Genomic DNA, 19,544 nt, shown 5'->3' with positions numbered 1-19,544 from the left:
TCAGAAGCTGATTGCTGTCCATACGATAGCTAATAAATCTGTACACCTGAAATAATGTAAATTGAATAGGCCAAAAGGTATTTTGTTGATGAATATGGTGTGAATCCCGGTTCAATCCAATATCTGGGCAGCACGGTGGCACAGTAGTTGGCGAATCAACTTAACTTTGGGGCGGCACAGTGGTTAGCACTGCTGCCTCACAGCGCCAGGGACCCGGGTTCCATTCCCGGCTTGGGTCACTGTCTGTCTGTGTGGAGTTTGCACCTTCTCCCCGTGTCTGCGTGGGTTTCCTCCGGGTGCTCCGGTTTCCTCCCACAGACCAAAGATAATAGAATCCCTACAGTGCAGGAGGCCATTCAGCCCATCGAGTCTGCACCGACCACAATCCCACCCAGGCCCTATTCCCATAACCCCACATATTTACCTTGCTAATCCCCCGACACTAGGGGCAATTTAGCATGGCCAATCAACCTAACCTGCACATCTTTGGACTGTGGGAGGAAACCGGAGCACCCGGAGGAAACCCACGCAGACACGGGGAGAAGGTGCAAACTCCACACAGACAGACAGTGACCCAAGCCGGGAATGGAACCCGGGTCCCTGGCGCTGTGAGGCAGCAGTGCTAACCACTGTGCCGCCCCAAAGTTAAGTTGATTCGCCATGCTCAATTGCCCCTTAGTGTCAGTGGGATTAGCAGGGTAAATACATGGGGTCAGGGGGATAGGGCCTGGGTGGGATTGTTGTTGGTGCAGGCTCGATGCAGGCTCCTTCTGTACTGTCGGGATTCTATGATTCTTCTATGATACTATTCCCTGTAGGTAGTTTAACTTTATGTCATCTTGTGATGCAGTGGGTAGTGACACTATGCTGGGTTCAAGTCCCCCCCCGTTAGGACTTGGCCACAAAGGCTGCAGCCATAACATGGTCAACCTGGTTAGTTATCGACCTGAAAATCCTTCCAATATGCCTGACGACAGGTAGCAGAGCCATACAGTATAGAAAAGGCCCTTCAGCCCAACGAGTCTGCACCGATAATAAGTCATTGAAGGAGGGTGGGAGAGTTCCCTGGTCGGCCATATTGCAGAAAGCCACGACAAACCACTGCAGCACTTTGCGAAGCATAACCATGGATCCACCCAACAGAATTCCATGACTGCCAACACTGTCTGAGGGCATGGTACCCGGAGGAGGAGGAGTCACGTGGCTATTAATGAGCTCCGGCACTTACCCTGCTGTGTCTAGTTTTATCTTCTTGGACGAAGTAGTGTCAGGTGTTGGAGCAGTATGGCCTGGGGTGTCAAAGTCGTACGTCAGAGACAGATCGATGTCCTCTCCAAAGGTCGGCTTGTGCAGTTTAGGATGTTGCAAATCCACAGGTGCGGGGCTGCAAACACAGGAATCAAATCTGCATTTAACTGACAGATCAAAGCACAGCAACACACAGACATCATCTGTCAAACCAACAATAACCTAACAGCCTGCTTTACCAATTGCACCAAAAATATCCTGCACAGAAGTCACAGCATTTTGGAGTACGTCACTATTTGAAAGGCTCTGAAATATTATAAGGCTTATCATATCATAGGATCCCTACAGTGCAGAAGGAGGCCATTCGACCCATCGATCCTGCACCGACAACAGTCCCACCTAGGCCCTAACCCCTTAACCCCACATATTTACCCTGCTAACCCCCCTGAAAGTGAGTAAATTTGAAGAGTTAGACAGATTTTTAATTGGTAATGCGTTGAAGGGTTATGGGGAGAAGGCAGGAAAATGGGGATGAGGAGCATATCAGCCATGATCGAATGGTGGAGCAAACTTGATGGGCCGAATGGCCTAATTCTGCTCCTATATCTTATGAACTCATGACACTAAGGGGCAATTTAGCATGGCCAATCAACCAGTTAGCACTGCTGCCTCACAGCGCCAGGGACCCGGGTTCTATTCCCACCTATGAGTCACTCTGTCTGTACGGAGTCGATATTGAAGAAGGGAAAGGGTTAATGTTTTTTGTACTCAATGTATTTTGTGCCTAAAAGGTTGAACTTTGTACCTGGAATGTATCACAAACCTAACTCTTCCTTATGGCTAGCCTCCTTTTTGTTTCTTTTGCTCCTGGTAGTAATACAAGCCATTTGTTCATGTCTTTTATCTTTTACTTTTAGTAGTATAAGCCATTTGTTATTGGTTTCATCTTTTACTTTTAGTATAAGCCATTTGTTCATGGTTCCCTCGCTTGTTTATATCATTCTGATAAAACAGACAGTTGAATATAGATGTTAGTCTTTCTTTCCCGTAGGCTTGTCTATGATTTAAACAGAGGAAGCAGCGACCAAATGGTAGAGTGCGAGAATGGCCGTTTGAAGGAGGACTCCCACTGGGACAGTTGCACTCAGTCACTCAGTCACTTCAAAGGAAACGCTGCGGGAAGAGCAGGGGACCAGAGGTGACACCTTGACTGCAACGACCAGAAGAATTGTGCTTTATGACCCAAGGATACCAGATGGTCTCTAACCATGATCCAAAGACTATCAGAAGCTGTTAAAGGAACTATAATTTACGATCAAGGACTGTTAACTGGACTTTGTTTCATGACTTGTATTGGGAACCCTGATGTATAAATATCCACGCTTCTTGTGTTCAGAGAGAACTTTGGCTTCTGCTTTCAGGGGGTCAAGTTCTCCCATAAGCTTATGAGAATAAAGCATGACTGTATTTTGACTCATACCAGCCTCAAGAGGTATATTTTCCGACTTCAATATGTTCTCTCCGTGTCTGCGTGGGTTTCCTCCGGGTGCTCCGGTTTCCTCCCACATCCGAATGACGTGCTGGTTAGGTGTATTGGCCATGCTAAACTGCCCCTTAGTGTCAGTGGGTTTAGCTAGGGTAAATGCATGGGGTGATGGGGATAGGGCCGGGGTGGGATTGTGGTCGGTGCAGACTCGATGGGCTGAATGGTCTCCTTCTGCACTGTAGGGATTCTATGATTATTCTACGATTTCCCACAGGAGTCAGGGTCGCAGAGGGAGAAACAATACATTTTTATATTGCCAGCCATTGGATGGTGTGGGACACAGGATGGACATGACAATGGGGTGAAACACATCTTATAATTCACCTGACTACTTGAACATTACAAATAAAAGCCTCAAAGCAACACACATGAAGAGCCATCTGAACAGACAGAATGAGTTCACCCACCTCTCAAACATTAAGCGGCTGAGTGCCTCATTGGTGCGATTCGGTGTACTGAGGGACTTCTGGAGGAATTCCACCTTCTTCTTTAAGTTCTGCCAAACCAATATTAAATATATTTATCGGGCTGGCAAGCTCAGCCTTCTGTACCCATAGGAAAGACAGAAGGGAAGGGGGGGGAGGAAGAGGGAGGAAGAGGGAGGAAGAGGGAGGAAGAGGGAGGAAGAGGGAGGAAGAGGGAGGAAGAGGGAGGAAGAGGGAGGAAGAGGGAGGAAGAGGGAGGAAGAGGGAGGAAGAGGGAGGAAGAGGGAGGAAGAGGGAGGAAGAGGGAGGAAGAGGGAGGAAGAGGGAGGAAGAGGGAGGAAGAGGGAGGAAGAGGGAGGAAGAGGGAGGAAGAGGGAGGAAGAGGGAGGAAGAGGGAGGAAGAGGGAGGAAGAGGGAGGAAACGAGAGGGAGGAAGAGAGGGAGAAGCGAGAGGAAGGGAAGGATGAATGTTAACGGTGGTACTACTTTTGAGGTCTAATTATGTGCTACAAAGAAACCACGAGGTAAGTAGGTGTAAATCAAACGGAATGGTTTATTCAACATCGTAACAGTAGCAGTCAGTACAAGACTGACCTGTGCCCCGGGTCACCTGACCCACTCTCTTAAAGGGGCATACCCCCAACTACATACATAACAGAACTTTTGAAACTATGGCAGAGGTTGGGTGCTCTGAGGGGTTAATAATTCCTGGTGCTATTATTAGTACTGTATACTGTGAATCAGAGCTCGTCTACGACCAAAATCAATATTACAAAATGGCCCATGTCCCCCGCACCTGACCAGAGAGGGGGAAAGGAGAAATACAAGGAAAAGCTGCTTTGGCACAGAGCACCACACCCTTCATGAAGTCACTACACACCACAATGAGGTGCATTTCCTTTCAGCAAAAATAAAAAGAATATGCTATTTCCTCCTCCAGACACAGTTTAGACAGCCCGGAAATGATTGCACGGTTTATTTTAAACGGGTTAATGAATGTTCAAATAGGAAATGGAGGAAAGTCGTACAATAGCAGCCCAACATCCTAAGCATATCTTCAAATCAAAACGTTTGTGGTCTCTACTTCAAGCATGGAGTTAAACCACTTGGGTTAATGTGCTGTAGTTACAAATGGAGAGTTTTAGTGACCAATACTGAGTTTAACACATCTCTGACAGCGCACCAACCGGTTTAACTGATAAGCAGGCATCACAGCTGGAATGAGTGATAAATCTCAATCTGCTGTTACAAATTGGATATAGTTTGCTCTATAGACAGAGCCTCGGGTTCAATCACCCCTGGAACCGGTCTGAGCAACTTCATTTCATGAAAGTCAATGATGAATATCTAGTTTGTGTGATAGTGTAACCAGTGAGGCAGGTGTAACATTGTTAGCTCTTTGAGACCTTATGTTATGTATTGCTGAATAAAGGAGATGTTAGGTTCAGCATTGTTAGCTTATTCACCAGTGTTCCACTTCAGGAAGCTTGACATTTGCCCTGGAGACTTCTCACATGAATCAATATTCATTGAGCTAATGATTTGATTTGTCACATGCATTAGTATGCAGTGAAAAGTATTGTTTCTTGCGCGTTACAGACAAAGCAAACCATTGATAGAAAAGGAGGAGAGAGTGCAGAATGTAGTGTTACAGTCATAGCTAGGGTGTAGAGAAAGATCAACTTAATGCAAGCTAGGTCCATTCAAAAATCTGATGGCAGCAGGGAAGCTGTTCTCAAGTCCCCAGACTTTTGTACCCTTTTCCCGACGAAAGACCTCTAGCTCTGGACTCCCCCATCATGAGCTTTCGGAGTGCTGCTCCTTCATCGGGTGAGCGAGTGTCACTCACCTGAGGAAGGAGCAGCGCTCCGAAAGCTCATGATTCCAAATAAACCTGTTGGACTTTAACCTGGTGTGGTGAGACTTCTTACTGTGCCCACCCCAGTCCAACGCCGGCATCTCCACATCATTGGGAACACGAGTTGGATTCGCCACCAACAGGACACTGCGGTCAAGCCAAAAACCGTTCTGCCCATCACACAAATTAGTAACGCGGTAAATTAATTTCAGTGCCAATGTGATGCCAGGAATATAAACCGTACGTCACAAAGATTGGCAAAGCATATCAAACAGCAGCTAATTGCAACAGCAAGGTACAGACTCGACCCAACCGGCGCGTGTTTGCAAAATTCAAAACACATTGTCCAAACTGGACAACATTTGCCAAGTAATCCTCAGTGTGCCAAGAATGATGCTGACAACCAGTTCAAGACTGTCAGTCGGGTTCGCAGTGTGATGTATTTGAGTATGCTGGAAGCTACATATATTAATACGCAGACAAAAAGAACATGGACACACATTATGCCTGTTTCGGCTAAATAAAATAAGTGACAGCCATTCGCTGATTCGTTCCCCACTGCAATGCCTTAACCATAAGCTGCCTGTTTAAAATTTTCAAACAATGCTTGGCAGTTAACTGTCAGTCACCATCAACTGGTTCACTCTCAATGGCACGCCTCTACCAATCCACTGGCCAACCAATCAGAATCGTCTTCCCATACGATAGAAATTAGAAACATAGAAAAACTGCAGCACAAACAGGCCCTTCGGCCCCACAAGTTGTGCCGAACACATCCCTACCTTCTAGACCTACCTATAACCCTCCATCCTATTAAGCTCCATGTACTCATCCAGGAGTCTCTTAAAAGACCCTATTGAGTTTGCCTCCACCACCCCTGACAGCAGCCGATTCCACTCGCCCACCACCCTCTGTGTGAAAAACTTACCCCTAACATCTCCCCTGTACCTACCTCCCAGCACCCTAAACCTGTGTCCTCTTGTAGCAGACATTTCCACCCTGGGAAAAAGCCTCTGAGAGTCCACCCGATCTATGCCTCTCAACATCTTATACACCTCTATTAGGTCTCCGCTCATCCTTCGTCTCTCCAAGGAGAAAAGACCGAGCTCCCTCAGCTTATCCTCATAAGGCATGCCACTCAATCCAGGCAACATCCTTGTAAATCTCCTCTGCACCCTTTCAATCTTTTCCACATCCTTCCTATAGTGAGGCGACCAGAACTGAGCACAGTACTCCAAGTGGGGTCTGACGAGGGTCTTATATAGCTGCATTATTATCCCCGGACTCCTAAACTCAATCCCTTGATTGATAAAGGCCAGCACACCATATGCCTTCTTAACCACCTCCTCCACCTGCGGGGCCGATTTCAGAGTCCTATGGACCCGGATCCCAAGGTCCTTCTGATCCTCTACCGTACTAAGAGTCTTTCCCTTTATATTGTACTCCCTCATCCCATTTATCCTACCAAAATGGACCACGACGTATTTATCTGGGTTGAAGTCCATCTGCCACTTCTCCGCCCAATCTTGCATCCTATCTATGTCCCTCTGTAACTTCTGACATCCCTCCAGACTATCCACAACCCCACCAACCTTTGTGTCGTCGGCAAACTTACCAACCCATCCCTCTGCTTCCTCATCCAGGTCATTTATGAAAATGACAAACAGCAAGGGTCCCAGAACAGATCCCTGGGGCACACCACTGGTGACCAACCTCCATTTAGAAAAAGACCCATCTATACCCACTCTCTGCCTCCTTTGGGCAAGATGTGGAGATGCCGGCGTTGGACTGGGGTAAACACAGTAAGAAGTTTAACAACACCAGGTTAAAGTCCAACAGGTTTATTTGGTAGCAAAAGCCACACAAGCTTTCGGAGCTGCAAGCCCCTTCTTCAGGTGAGTGGGAATTCTGTTCACAAACAGAGCATATAAAGACACAAACTCAATTTACATGAACAATGGTTGGAATGCGAATACTTACAACTAATCAAGTCTTTGAGAAACAAAACAACGTGAGTGGAGAGAGCATCAAGACAGGCTAAAAAGATGTGTATTGTCTCCAGACAAGACAGCCAGTGAAACTCTGTGGGGGTTACAAATAGTGGGACATGAACCCAATATCCCGGTTGAGGCCGCCCTCGTGTGTGCGGAACTTGGCTATCAGCCAAGTTCGGACTGTGGGAGGAAACCGGAGCACCCAGAGGAAACCCACGCAGACACGGGGAGAACATGCAGACTCCGCATAGGGTGGGATCCGAGCCGGGAATCGAACCCGGGTTCCTGGCGCTGTGAGGCAGCAGTGCTAACCACTGTGCCACCGTGCTGCCTCTGAAATATGCAGAAACATATCCAAATGATGTCATTTTACTTTGGGCAAGCCAGTTCTGGATCCACCGGGCAGCAGCCCCTTGGATCCCATGCCCTCTCACTTTTTCTAGAAGCCTTGCATGGGGGACCTTATCGAACGCCTTGCTAAAATTGTTGTTTTTCCCCCCCTCATACTGGTATTCTTGCAAAGTGCCCTGATGAGTGCAAGGCAAAAAGCTTCTACAAGTCAGACAGATGAAACACTTGGTGTGTGGTGAAGCTGCTTTAGTTGGTTTATTTCAAATGAAACAGTTATGATTGGATTCTCTTGGTTCAGCTGGAGAAATTTGCCTTCAACTAGTGTGTAAAAATAAACACGCCTCCCCCAAACTGGGACATTTTACTTGATGAATCTAGATTGCCCTCATGGCCATCCATTTTTAATTCTGACTGCAGTTTTGGGCTTTAAGTAAATTGAGTGCCTCCCACTCATGAGAGTAACCTGCCAGCCTAATTTGACAATGAATCTTGCTGAAATCAATTAGCTGTTCACAATCGCTCGAACTCCAATCACGAGAATGTCAAACAATCTTTCATTGTCTCCAGCTGGCTGAATCAAACATCCCACCTGGATTCTAATCGACAACTGCGGCCCAGCTGTCTGCGAATTTAACTCCGAGTGCTAATTTAGCGCATTACAAGCATTTTTAACATCAATTATACCCGAGAACGTATAGGTCAAACGCCAGAAATGCGTGGAAACATATCCAACTGGTGTCATTTCACCCAAAGTAACTTCCATACTTGGGTTGCTTTGAAGTTTATTTATTAATGTCACAAGTAGGCTTACATTAATACTGCAATGAAGTTACTGTGAAAATCCCCTAGTGGCCACACTCTGCCCACTGCCTGTTCGGCTACACGGAGGGAGAATTTAGCATGGCCAATGCACCTAACCAGCACGTCTTTCGGACTGTGGGAGGAAACCGGAGCACCCAGAGGAAACCCACGCAGACACGGGGAGAACGTGCAGACTCCGCACAGGGTGGGATCCGAGCCGGGAATCGAACCCGGGTTCCTGGCGCTGTGAGGCAGCAGTGCTAACCACTGTGCCACCGTGCTGCCTCTGAAATATGCAGAAACATATCCAAATGATGTCATTTTACCCACATAACTTCCATTCTCGGGTTGCTTTGAACAGGTGGTGACACGGTGGCAGAGTGGTTAGCATTGCTGCCTCAGTGCGAGGGACCCGGGTTCAATTCCGGCTTTGGGTCACTGTCTGTGCGGAGTCTGCACGTTCTCCCCATGTCTGCGTGGGTTTCCTCCGGGTGCTCCGGTTTCCTCCCACAGTCTGAAAGACATGCTGGTTAGGTGCCAATTGGCCGTGCTAAATTCTCCCTCAGTGTACCCGAACAGACGTCGGCGTGTGACGACTAGGGGATTTTCACAGTAACTTCATTGCAGTGTTAATGTAAGCATACTTGTGACACTAATAAATATACTTTAAAGGTTTTGCGGAATTTCAGACTTCCCTGTTCCCCAAAAAGGACTGGACAAAGATACGGCAAAATACAGCATTGCAAATGGAGTTGAGCAGGAATTGGTTCCACTCCACTGGGTAAATTTGCACTCAAGACAGACGTACCATAATCTCTTTGTCTGCATTTCGCACATCCTCCTGTGATGCCTGAAGCTCCTCTTTAACTTTCTCCAGCTGTGACACGCTTTTTTCCAACTAAACAGAACAGAAAAGACAGCTTCAGATGAGCTTACATTCCATAAATTGACAGTGTCACATCGATGGGGACAGAGCAACACAACCACAAAAGATTAAATAAGGATACGAAGGGGGGAATCAAAGATGTTAACTCATCACATCAGTGGTGGCTTACGGCAATAATGTCTTCCTGGGCAACATAGGAGATTAACCATGAAGTCTCAGTGGCTGACAGCAAAATTCAATCCACATTCTCAAAATATTTGTCGCTGATCCTGTCATTCTGATTTAATCATCATCCACAAAGAGGCAGAATAGAAAACAGTCCTTTTCAAACCTCCCAAGCCCAAGAAGTCTTAACTGGGCAACCCAGATATCATTGCTGAGAGGCTTCAAGGGCCTGTAGTTTGAAGGCCAGCATGAGAGAGTAGCTATCGTGTCCCAGGGCTCTCCTGACCAGCAGCTGTTTGCTGCTGTGGGAAGATGCACACAAAATATCATCAGTCGCGTCTCAGCTATCATGGCTGGTGCTTGGAGCTGCGTATGTGTTACCAAGCTCTGCGTCTTCTCTGTCCTGACAGTCCACTCAAAGCGCCATACCAGTCACTTTCTGGCTCAACAAGATTTGCTTTTAAAAAGAACCCCAAATATTTCTCCTTCTAAACTTTAGACGCTCCTGATGCTTTATTTTCAGGAAAGGGTGTGAGGGAGGGAGGCTGGAATTGGCAAGAGGATTTTGGAAAGGCCGGGAATGCAAAGGTAATTCTGATTTTAACAGCAGGGCCGCTATCATTCTTACTTCCATTTTCTGCCCTTCAGCAGCCAGTCTTGCTGGTTGCTGGGCACGAAAGCCACAACGAGGGACCCTCGAGTCCTCGGCAATTGGTTGGAATATATCCTAGTTGGTGCGATTGCTAGGTGGGAAGGTGCCAGAACGGAACCCTAGCTCAAAAGACTGTAACAGTTACTGCTTTTTAGAAAACGAGGATGAATGTGGGTGGCATGGTGGCTAGCATTGTTGCCTCACAGCGTCAAGGGCCCGGGTTCAATTCCGGCCTCGGCTCACTGTCTGTGTGGAGTTTGCACATTCTCCCCGTGTCTGCGTGGGTTTCCTCCGGGTGCTCCGGTTTCCTGCCACACTCCAAAGATGTGTGGGTTCGGTAGATTGGCTATGCTAAATTGCCCCAATTGCCCCTTAGTGTCAGATGGACTAGAAGGGTAAAAATGGGGAGCTACAGGGATAGGGCCTGGGTGGGATTGTCGTTGGTGTAGGCTCGATGGGCTGAATGGCCTCATTCTGCACTGTAGGCTGATGCTGATGGTGATGAACAGAGTCACAGGATCGCCAATTAGGTTTTAAACAACAGAGAAAAACATTTGTGAAAAGTTTGACTATAATACAATACTCTTTCACTCCCACTTATCTTCACAAATGTACGCAGATTTTAAGGATACCATAGGTTATAACATATCTTATGCTACAATGGCTTCAATAAATACATAATCCCTGTAAACCAACAGCCAACTGTGGACAGATACACCCCACTCTGATGCCACTCAATCGAACTCCTGTGGCTTTCTCCTCAAATCCCCCCCTCCTGCCCCTGCTGATTATTACACTGAGCCAACAGATCTCCCTGGACTCCGCCGTCTACACGAGTGTTTCCAAATTACACTCTAAAGAGGACACGCCTTAGAATCTTCTTTCAAACACTGCTTTCCCTCAGCTGTTTCCAGCAAGAATCCACTTCCAGCAAGAATCCACTTCCAGGACCTCCAACTCTCCTTTCAGTATTCCTTTGTCTCGAATTGCCATGTGCATTCGAGCTTTCACACAATCTCTCAGGCACCCTGCCACCAATTGAACACTATTCCTTCATAGGACTGTACTCAGGTCAACAAGCTTGGGACTGCTTCAGATATCTGGCTTCCCTCTAGCCAACTTCACCAGGTGTGCACTTTTCAGCTGTCTTTAACTTCAGTGAACTGTACCTTGTTCAAATTCTAGTTCACCTTTGTTCCTTTGACTTCAATGTTCCTGGGATCTCTTTATTCATTCCCTGGTTTCTAGAACTAGTAATTCATCAATCCATCACACAAACCAGCCTCCCATCCATTGACTCTGTCTACACTACCTACTGCCTAGGTAAAGCAGCCAGCATAATTTAGGACTCCATACACGCGGACATTCTCTCTTCCATCTTCTTCCATTGGGAAAAAGATACAGAAGTTTGAGATCACATACCAACCGACTCAAGAACAGCTTATTCCCTGCTGCCATCAGACTTTTGAATGGACCCACCTCGCACTAAGTTGGTCTTTCTTTACACCCTAGCTATGACTGTAACACTACATTCTACACTCTCTCCTTTCCTTCTCTATGAACAGTATACTTTGAGTGTATTGCGTGCAAGGAACAATACTTTTCACTGTATCCCAATACATGTGACAATAATAAATCAAATAAATAAACAACAAAATATTGTTTAGTTTCTGGGACTTGTTTCCTTGCCCGTTACTCCATTGTTCTGCTTCTGACAGAGCTGCTGTCTCACTACCTAGCTGCCTTGGGTCCAGTTTAGTTTTAAAGTTTATTTATTAGTCACAAGTAAGGCTTACATTAATACTGCAATGAAGTTACTGTGAAATTCCCCTAGTTATAACTTAACTCAAAAGATCTTTCCAACTTAAAATGTGGCCCCTGGTTGACAAACAACATCTCAGTCTTTCTTGAAGCTTGTGTTTGCTTTACACATTGTAAACTTTTTAAGCACAGTGGAGAGTTTAAAATAAAACCAAATCCTCACTCCCATTCCTGTACTCACTTTTGTTTCACATGAATCTAACCAGAGTTTTACCCTTTCTTAAACAGAAGCACCAAATTAAACTCACTTAAATCTATCCCATATTTCTCATATTCAACAATGCAAACATAGGTCACTTAAAACGACCTCTGCTTCCCGACAGTAGGGCTGTGCGGGGAGAAGGGGACTGGGCTTGGTTGCTTGGTGGGTGGGGAGGCGGCGAGTGGCGAATGGGACAGCGAACACCCTCTCCTCCCCATCACGATGTGTCTCGGCCTCTGTCTATCTGATCAATTCCCAACATCACTAAACACATCGGAAGCTACTCCACTCTTGCCCAATTAGGGGGAAGCCACTGTGATGCAACTCTCCAATAATCTTTTCAGATGAGCCCATTGAGCTGGACGCTATTAACCCCAGCGGGAAGCAAGATCGCAAATCAAATAATAAGAATCATTTTTATTGACAAATTAATTTTATTCTGTCTCCCCCCTACACCAATTTGTGCCTTTTGTTTTGAGCAGCACACAAATCCACAAGATTACAGCCCTTAGTGTTAAGATTCAGTGGCCCACACTTAGCCCATTGCGATAATTCATTTCCTGAAAGTATATCTGATGGCACCAGCTTGTTCTCCTGCCATTGGCAGCACTGAGGAATCCAAAGCAGCTGCTTTCCCTGCATTCGTGGATTTGTTTCACAGAATTTACAGCACAGAACCAGGCCCAACTGGTCGATGTCAGTGTTCATGCACCACTCAAGCCTCCTCCCACCTTCTTCATAGAACCATGGAATCCCTACAGTGCAGAAGGAGGCCATTTGGCCCATCGAGTCTGCACCGACCACAATCCCACCCAAGCCCAATCCACATAACCCCATGTATTTACCCTGCTAATCCCCCTGACATTATAGGCAACTTAGCATGGCCAATCCACCTAACCTGCACATCTTTGGACCGTGGGAGGAAACCAGAGCACCCGGAGAAAACCCCACGCAGACACAGGGAGAATGTGCAAACCCCACACAGACAGTGACCCAAGCCGGGAATCGAACTCTGGTTCCTGGCGCTGAGACGCAGCAGTGCCAACCACTTTGCCACCCTAACTTTACCTAAACCTATGAGTATATCCTTCTAGCCAAGTATATGGTCACTGGATTCACTGTCAAAGTACTGGTGCAGCGACCCAGTTAACACCCAGTAAATAAGACTCTCACATGATGTACTCAGAGTACCCATTTTGAACGTGGAACAAAATCCTGCCCACTCCTTGAATCGGATTCAGTGAAAACCCCCTCACTCACTGAGGCGACACGGTGGCACAGTGGTCAGCATTGCTGCATTACAGCGCCAGGGAGCTGGTCAGATTTTTGTTAAAGCACTTTCAAAAACTGGAATGGTTGTAGTTCGTTTTTTAAACCTGTAACGACCCAGGTTGATTGAAAGTGAGGAGTGATTGAAGCTTAAAATGGTTTGGCTACTGATGTAATACTAACCTTGCAGGTGATAACAAAGTGTTCCCTCTTGAGCTTCTCAGACATATCAACGGACGATTTAAACGTCTCCTTCAGGTTTTCATATTCCCTGTGGACAGGTTAAATAGTGGCAAGGTGAGACAGTGCGGAATGCCACCTGGACCTCAAGGTCCTGATTCATCAAGGTTACATTTTATCGCAAAAAAAAAACACAACAAATTTCTCAGCAATTCAGTCGGATGCAGTGGCAGAACGCTCTCCAACACAAGCTGATGATTACTGACTGTACCAACATTGGTGGATTATTAAAAAAAAAAATCCATGTCTTTATCCAGTAACTCAGTTGGAAAACGCAATGCTAGTGCTGAGGCAGGATGGGTTGCGAGCTGACTTCAAGGCAGTAAGCAGGGAGTCAGGGTAAAGGTATCTACCGCTCTGGAATTCATTACCACAGGAAGTAGTTGATGCCAAAACATTGAATGTATTCAAGAGGCGGCTGGATATAGCACTTGGGGTGAATGGGATCAAAGGTTGTGTGGAGAAAGCAGGATTAGGCTATTGAGTTGGACAATCAGCCATGATCGTGATGACGTGATTTATTTAGATTTCCAAAAGACCTTTGAAAAGGTGCCGCATGGGAGACTGTTAAGTTAAAAGCCCATGGTGTTAAGGGCGAGATCCTGGCACGGATAGGGGATTGGCTGACTGGCAGAAGGCAGAGAATGGGGATCTTTTTCAGGATGGCAGCCGGTGACTAGTGGTGTGCCTCAAGAGTCGGTGCTGGGACCACAACTTTTCACAATATACATTAACGAAAGGCACTGTTGCTAAGTTTGCAGATGATACAAAGATATGTAGAGGGTATGAATGAGGAAGTTATTCTCGAACTTCAATGGCGTATTAGTGTGAATAATTCAACTGCACTGTTTTCACCAATTGAATATCAGCAAGACTGAAGTCATTGAAGTCACTGAAGTCATTGGTTTGAAAGAGAGATTGGAAACCAAACACTGACTCCATCCCTCTCCATGGGAACAGTCTGAGAATAAACAGTTTCTTTGCAACATTGGTGTTGTACGTGACCCCAGAACGGGCTGCTGACTACATATTCATGCCATCACTAAGACCATCTATTCTAATTCTGTATCACCCGTCTCAGTTCATCTGCTGCCGAAACCCTCACTCGTGCCTGTACTTGACCATTCCATTGCACTCCTGGTGCTCTCCCATATTCTATCCTGTGTAAAGGTTACCCAAAACCCACTGCCCAAGGCTAAACTCACATCAAGTCCTGTTTTCCTGTGCTTGCTGATCTAAACTGGCTCTACAAATTCCTCCAATGGCCTGGTTCCCTCCCCATCTCTGCAATTTCCTCCAGCTCCATATCCGGCGCTCTTCCGATTCTGACTTCCTGAGCAAATCCCATTACAGTCACTCCACAATGGATCACCACGCCTTCAGCTGCGTAGGCCCCAAGTTCTGGAAATCCCACCTTGCTCCGCGCTGCCTCTCTTCCTCAAACCTTATCCCTTTGGCCAAGCATTTGATCATCTGACCTGATATCTTCTGATGGGAGTTTGGTGTCGTCCCTTCATAGAATCCCTCCAGTGTGGAAGGATGCCATTGAGCCCATTGAGTCTGCACCGACTTGGTGGCACAGTGGTTAGCACTTCTGCCTCACAGCACCAGGGGCCCGGATTCAATTCCCGGCTTGGGTCACTGTCTGTGTGGAGCTTGCAAAATTTTCCCCGTGTCTGCGTGGGTTTCCTCCGGGTGCTCCGGTTTCCTCCCACAGTCCAAAGATGTGCGGGTTAAGTGTATTGACTATGCAAAAATTGCCCCTTAGTGCCCCTGAGGTAAATGCATGGGATTACGGGGATAGGGCGTATGGTCGGTGCAGACTCGATGGGCTGAATGGCCTCCTTCTGCACTGAGGATTCTATGATTCTCTGACAGAGCATCTTACCGAGCCCCACCCCCACACCCGATCCCCATAACCCCACATATTGACCTCACTAATCCCCCTAACTACACATGTTGGGATACTAAGGGGCAATTTAGCATGGCCAATCCACCTAACCCACGCATCTTTGGCCTGTGGGAGGAAACCGGAGCACCCAGAGGAAACCCACGCATACGTGGGGAGAATGTGCAAACTTCACGCAGAAGATCGTCACCCAAGGTCAGAATCGAACCTGGATCCCTGGCGCTGTGAGGCAGCAGTGCTAACCACTGTGTCACCATTTTGTTTTATAATGCTCCTGTGAAGCACCTTGGAATGCTTTATTCGGTTAAAGATGCTATATAAATACAAGTTGTTGTTATTCAGTGACCAAAGTTATTTCAGCTCAACATTCACAAGCAGTGTTTCAATTTTCTCCACAAAATCTAAACATTATGAAGAATTCCCAAAGGGAATTAAACAGCCGAAGAAAATTATTTAAGAATACAGGCGTCATTTACTCTTTGCTCAAGTTGAAGCCGTAGAATAGATGTCAACATCTCTGCAATCAACAATGATTTTGCAGGTACTTTGCGGTTGTCAAGTCAAATGAGAGATTCAATGGCCAGTATGCATTGTGAATGATTCCCTGGCACGCTAATTGAGACAGGTAATCTAATTCAGAGTTATTTTCACAGTCTGTGTAAGGAATATTGATTTTCCAGTAATTATGTCTGTCACTGTATTGAAAGCATTTCCTGAACAAATCTCTCTTTATTTCAGTAGAGTTCCTGTTCAACCTGATAAAACATGCAAGAATGCACCAATCACCCTTTTCATCCATTTAAAGCTCTTCTGCGGCCCAAGTTACAGAAAACATTGCACGTTAATTTATGCTTTAGAATGCTTAGTCTCAAGTATAAATTGATAGCCTTTATTGCATTACTAATTGTGGTGTTACTTTAATTGCAACACTTGGTTAATGTGGAAAGGCTACGGTGAATACATTTTTTTTGTTTCAAACCATATTTGGAGCATGAGAAATTTCTCTCACTGAGAAATGTTTTCGAAAAGCACTGAGCAATTGGATTAATTCCATTTTCGAAGTGCACATATATTTTAAGTTATTGCACATTTAAACTGCGCTTGGGGAGTGACACATGATGAAGGCTTAGTTCAATGATTCACGAGGGGAGCGACTTCACATTGCTTTTGTTAATTGCCAAATATTGCAACTTGACTGCGGAGTTTAAAATGACTGAATGTATAATGGTCTACGTAACCCAGAATAACAAACATTTAATCATCTTTAATCAGGAAAAATATAGACTCACTTGGCAAAACAATTTGCTGCTGCTTTAAGTTGCAATTCTTTCCAGCCCAAACCTCTAAATTTTGGTAACTAGGGAAGTAGTACAGCACGGTGGCACAGTGGTTAGCACTGCTGCCTCACAGCGCCAGGGGCCCAGGTTCAATTCCTGGCTTAGGTTACTGTCTGCATGGAGTTTGCACGTTCGCCCCGTGTCTGCAGTGGGTTTCCTCCGGGTGCTCCGGTTTCCTCCCACAATCTGAAAGACATGCTGGTGAGGTGCGTTGACCCGAATAGGTGTTGGAATGTGGCGACTAGGGGAATTTCACAGTAACTTCATTGCAGTGTTAATGTAAGCCTTACTTGCGACTAATAAATAAACTTTACAAGTGCTATAAATTTGAACATAAGAACTAGGAGCAGGAGTAGGCCATCTGGCCCCTCGAGCCTTTTACAGACCATTGTCGCCATTCAATATCATGGTTGATCTTTTCGTGGACTTGGCTCCACTTACCTGCCCGCTCACCATAACCCTTAATTCCTTTACCGTTCAAAAATGTATCTGTCATTGCCTTAAAAACATTCAATGAGGCAGCCTCAACTGCTTCACTGGGCGGGGAATTCCACAGATTCACAACCCTTTGTGTGAAGAAGTTCCTCCTCAACTCAGTCCTAAATCTGCTTCCCCTTATTTTGAGGCCATGCCCCCTAGTTCTAGTTTCACCTGCCAGTGTAAACAACTTCCCTGCTTCTATCTTACCTATTCCCTACATAATCTTATATGTTTCTGTAAGATCTCCCCTCATTCTTCTGAATGACAGGTCATATGACACAGGGTATTTGAAATCACGAGCTTTTGGAGCACTGCTCCTTCATCAGGTATGCTTCACCCCAGTCCAACACTGGCATCTCCACATTATAAATTTGAAGAACTTACTTTTATGTAACTCTTACTCTTATGTAATTCTGGTCACCCTATTATCGAAAGGATATTATTAAACTAGAAAGAGTGCAGAAAAGATTTACTAGGATGCTACTGTGACTTGATAGTTTGAGTGACAAGGAGGGGCTGGACTGACTGGGACTTTCTCCTCTGGAGCGTAGGAGGCTGAGGGGTGATCTTACAGGGGTCCATAAAATAATGAGGGGCATAGATCAGTTAGATAGTCAATATCTTTTCCCAAAGGTAGCAGAGTCTAAAACTAGAGGGCATAGGTTTAAAGTGAGAGGGGAGAGATACAAAAGGGTCCAGAGGGGCAATTTTCTCACACAGAGGGTGGTGAGTGTCTGGAACAAGCTGCCAGAGATAGTAGTAGAGGTGGATACAATTTTGTCTTTTAAAAAGTGTTTAGATAGTTACATGGGTAAGATGGGTATAGAGGGATATGGGCCAAATGCGGGCAATTGGGACTAGCTTAAGTGGTTTAAAAAAAAAAGAGGGCGGCATGGACAAGTTGGGCCGAAGGGCCTGTTTCCATGCTGTAGACCTCTGTGATTCTATGTGCATGAAGTTGTTAAAAATCAAGGTAATCTTAGACTGCAAACAGTGAGGTGAACACATTCAATAACATCAAGCAAGAGGTTTTATTGGTATTTGCCTGCATCCTCTTACTATTGTTGCTCTGGTTTCCCCTGGCCCATGGTTCCCATTTTCTTTTGCTGTTAGGGGCAAGTTTAGCCAGTGCCCCTAATTCCCTGTTCCTACAAATTGACTCAGTTTACCAAGGGGATGAATACAAGTACTAAGTAATTCATCCCCCCACTCCCCCCCAACATATTTTGCATCCATCAACAAGTGTTCCCCGTCGGTTTGTAGCAGGAGTTCGATACACAATGAAACGTCCTCAAATTTGTCTTGACCCCAACTTCAGATGAGCACTGTCCACTGAACCTTGATGAGACTTCCTGCAGCATCTATCCATGTGGGCTTTAGCTAAGCTTCTGTGCCATCCGCGCAGAACGAACTGGATCATAAGATATAGGAGCAGAATTAGGCCATTCGGCCCATTGAGTCTGCTCTGCCATTCAATCATGGCCTATAAGTTTCTCAAGCCCATTCTCCTGCCTTTCCCCCATCACCTTTGATCCCCATACCAATCAAGATACTATCTATCTCTGTACCTATAACGCTACTCGAATATTATGGATTCACTAGGAATTGCATTGAGTCTGGGACGTGACAGATCTTGCAGAGGTATGAGATTTCCCTCCCACTGGACTGCTGGATTAAACTATTTAGATACGTGAAGACAAAACAGCCATGCTTACTTTTTCAAGGATACACAGTAAATGGACAGCTGTTCGACTGCTGATTGTCCTATTCCCATGTCCCGGATCATTTCCTCCACTTCCGACCTCTGGCTTTGAAGCAGTACCTGAACACTGGAGACAAGAACAAAAGGTTGGATGGGTTAGGGTCTCACGTTTGTGCGGCAGTTTTATATCACAGACAGATGTGGAGGACATGCAGCGCTCCTGGATTTATCAGGCGAATAATTGAGCCATTCAGATCAGATCCCAAGTTTGAACCCTGGTCCACATTGCATTGTCTGAGCTCCAATGCTATTCAGAGTGACAAGTGCTGTCACAGCATGCCTAGATTGGAGGGCATTATAACTATAACATACATGGTTGAAGTACGTGTTCCTGATATTAGTTAAACAATCCTTGCTGCAAGTAGCAAATCTCACTGTTCGGGCATCAGGTGAGGACGGCAAGTAAGATGCCAGCACCAACCCTGAAGGATCACACATGCAGTGCCAGGTACCAGCGGACAGAATGGACACTAGCGAGTAGTTAAAGTCTTGGGATAGACGGGGAGGAGAGAAAATTGGTGAGAAACAGAAATATAATTGAAGTATTTGTTCTAACTGGGAACAAGAAATCTATCCATAAGCAACCTGGTCAGATTTG

The 19,544-nt window shown here is 45.9% G+C and overlaps 1 protein-coding gene across 1 annotated transcript in view; it reads right to left on the bottom strand.

Moving 5' to 3' along the window:
* Window positions 1-19,544, bottom strand: part of traip (TRAF-interacting protein) — a 46,572-nt gene that overhangs the window by 8,322 nt on the left and 18,706 nt on the right. The window contains exons 8-12 of the mRNA XM_078209876.1: window positions 18,900-19,013; window positions 13,402-13,489; window positions 9,032-9,121; window positions 3,202-3,290; window positions 1,229-1,384 (exon numbers count right to left, since the gene is read on the bottom strand). Coding sequence (XP_078066002.1) covers window positions 1,229-1,384; window positions 3,202-3,290; window positions 9,032-9,121; window positions 13,402-13,489; window positions 18,900-19,013 — 537 coding nt within the window. The remainder of the gene's footprint in view (window positions 1-1,228; window positions 1,385-3,201; window positions 3,291-9,031; window positions 9,122-13,401; window positions 13,490-18,899; window positions 19,014-19,544) is intronic.

Source organism: Mustelus asterias, chromosome 3 (assembly GCF_964213995.1).
Source record: "Mustelus asterias chromosome 3, sMusAst1.hap1.1, whole genome shotgun sequence".
In the NCBI taxonomy this organism is placed as follows: domain Eukaryota; kingdom Metazoa; phylum Chordata; class Chondrichthyes; order Carcharhiniformes; family Triakidae; genus Mustelus; species Mustelus asterias.
This window is presented reverse-complemented; position numbering and strand designations above follow the sequence as displayed.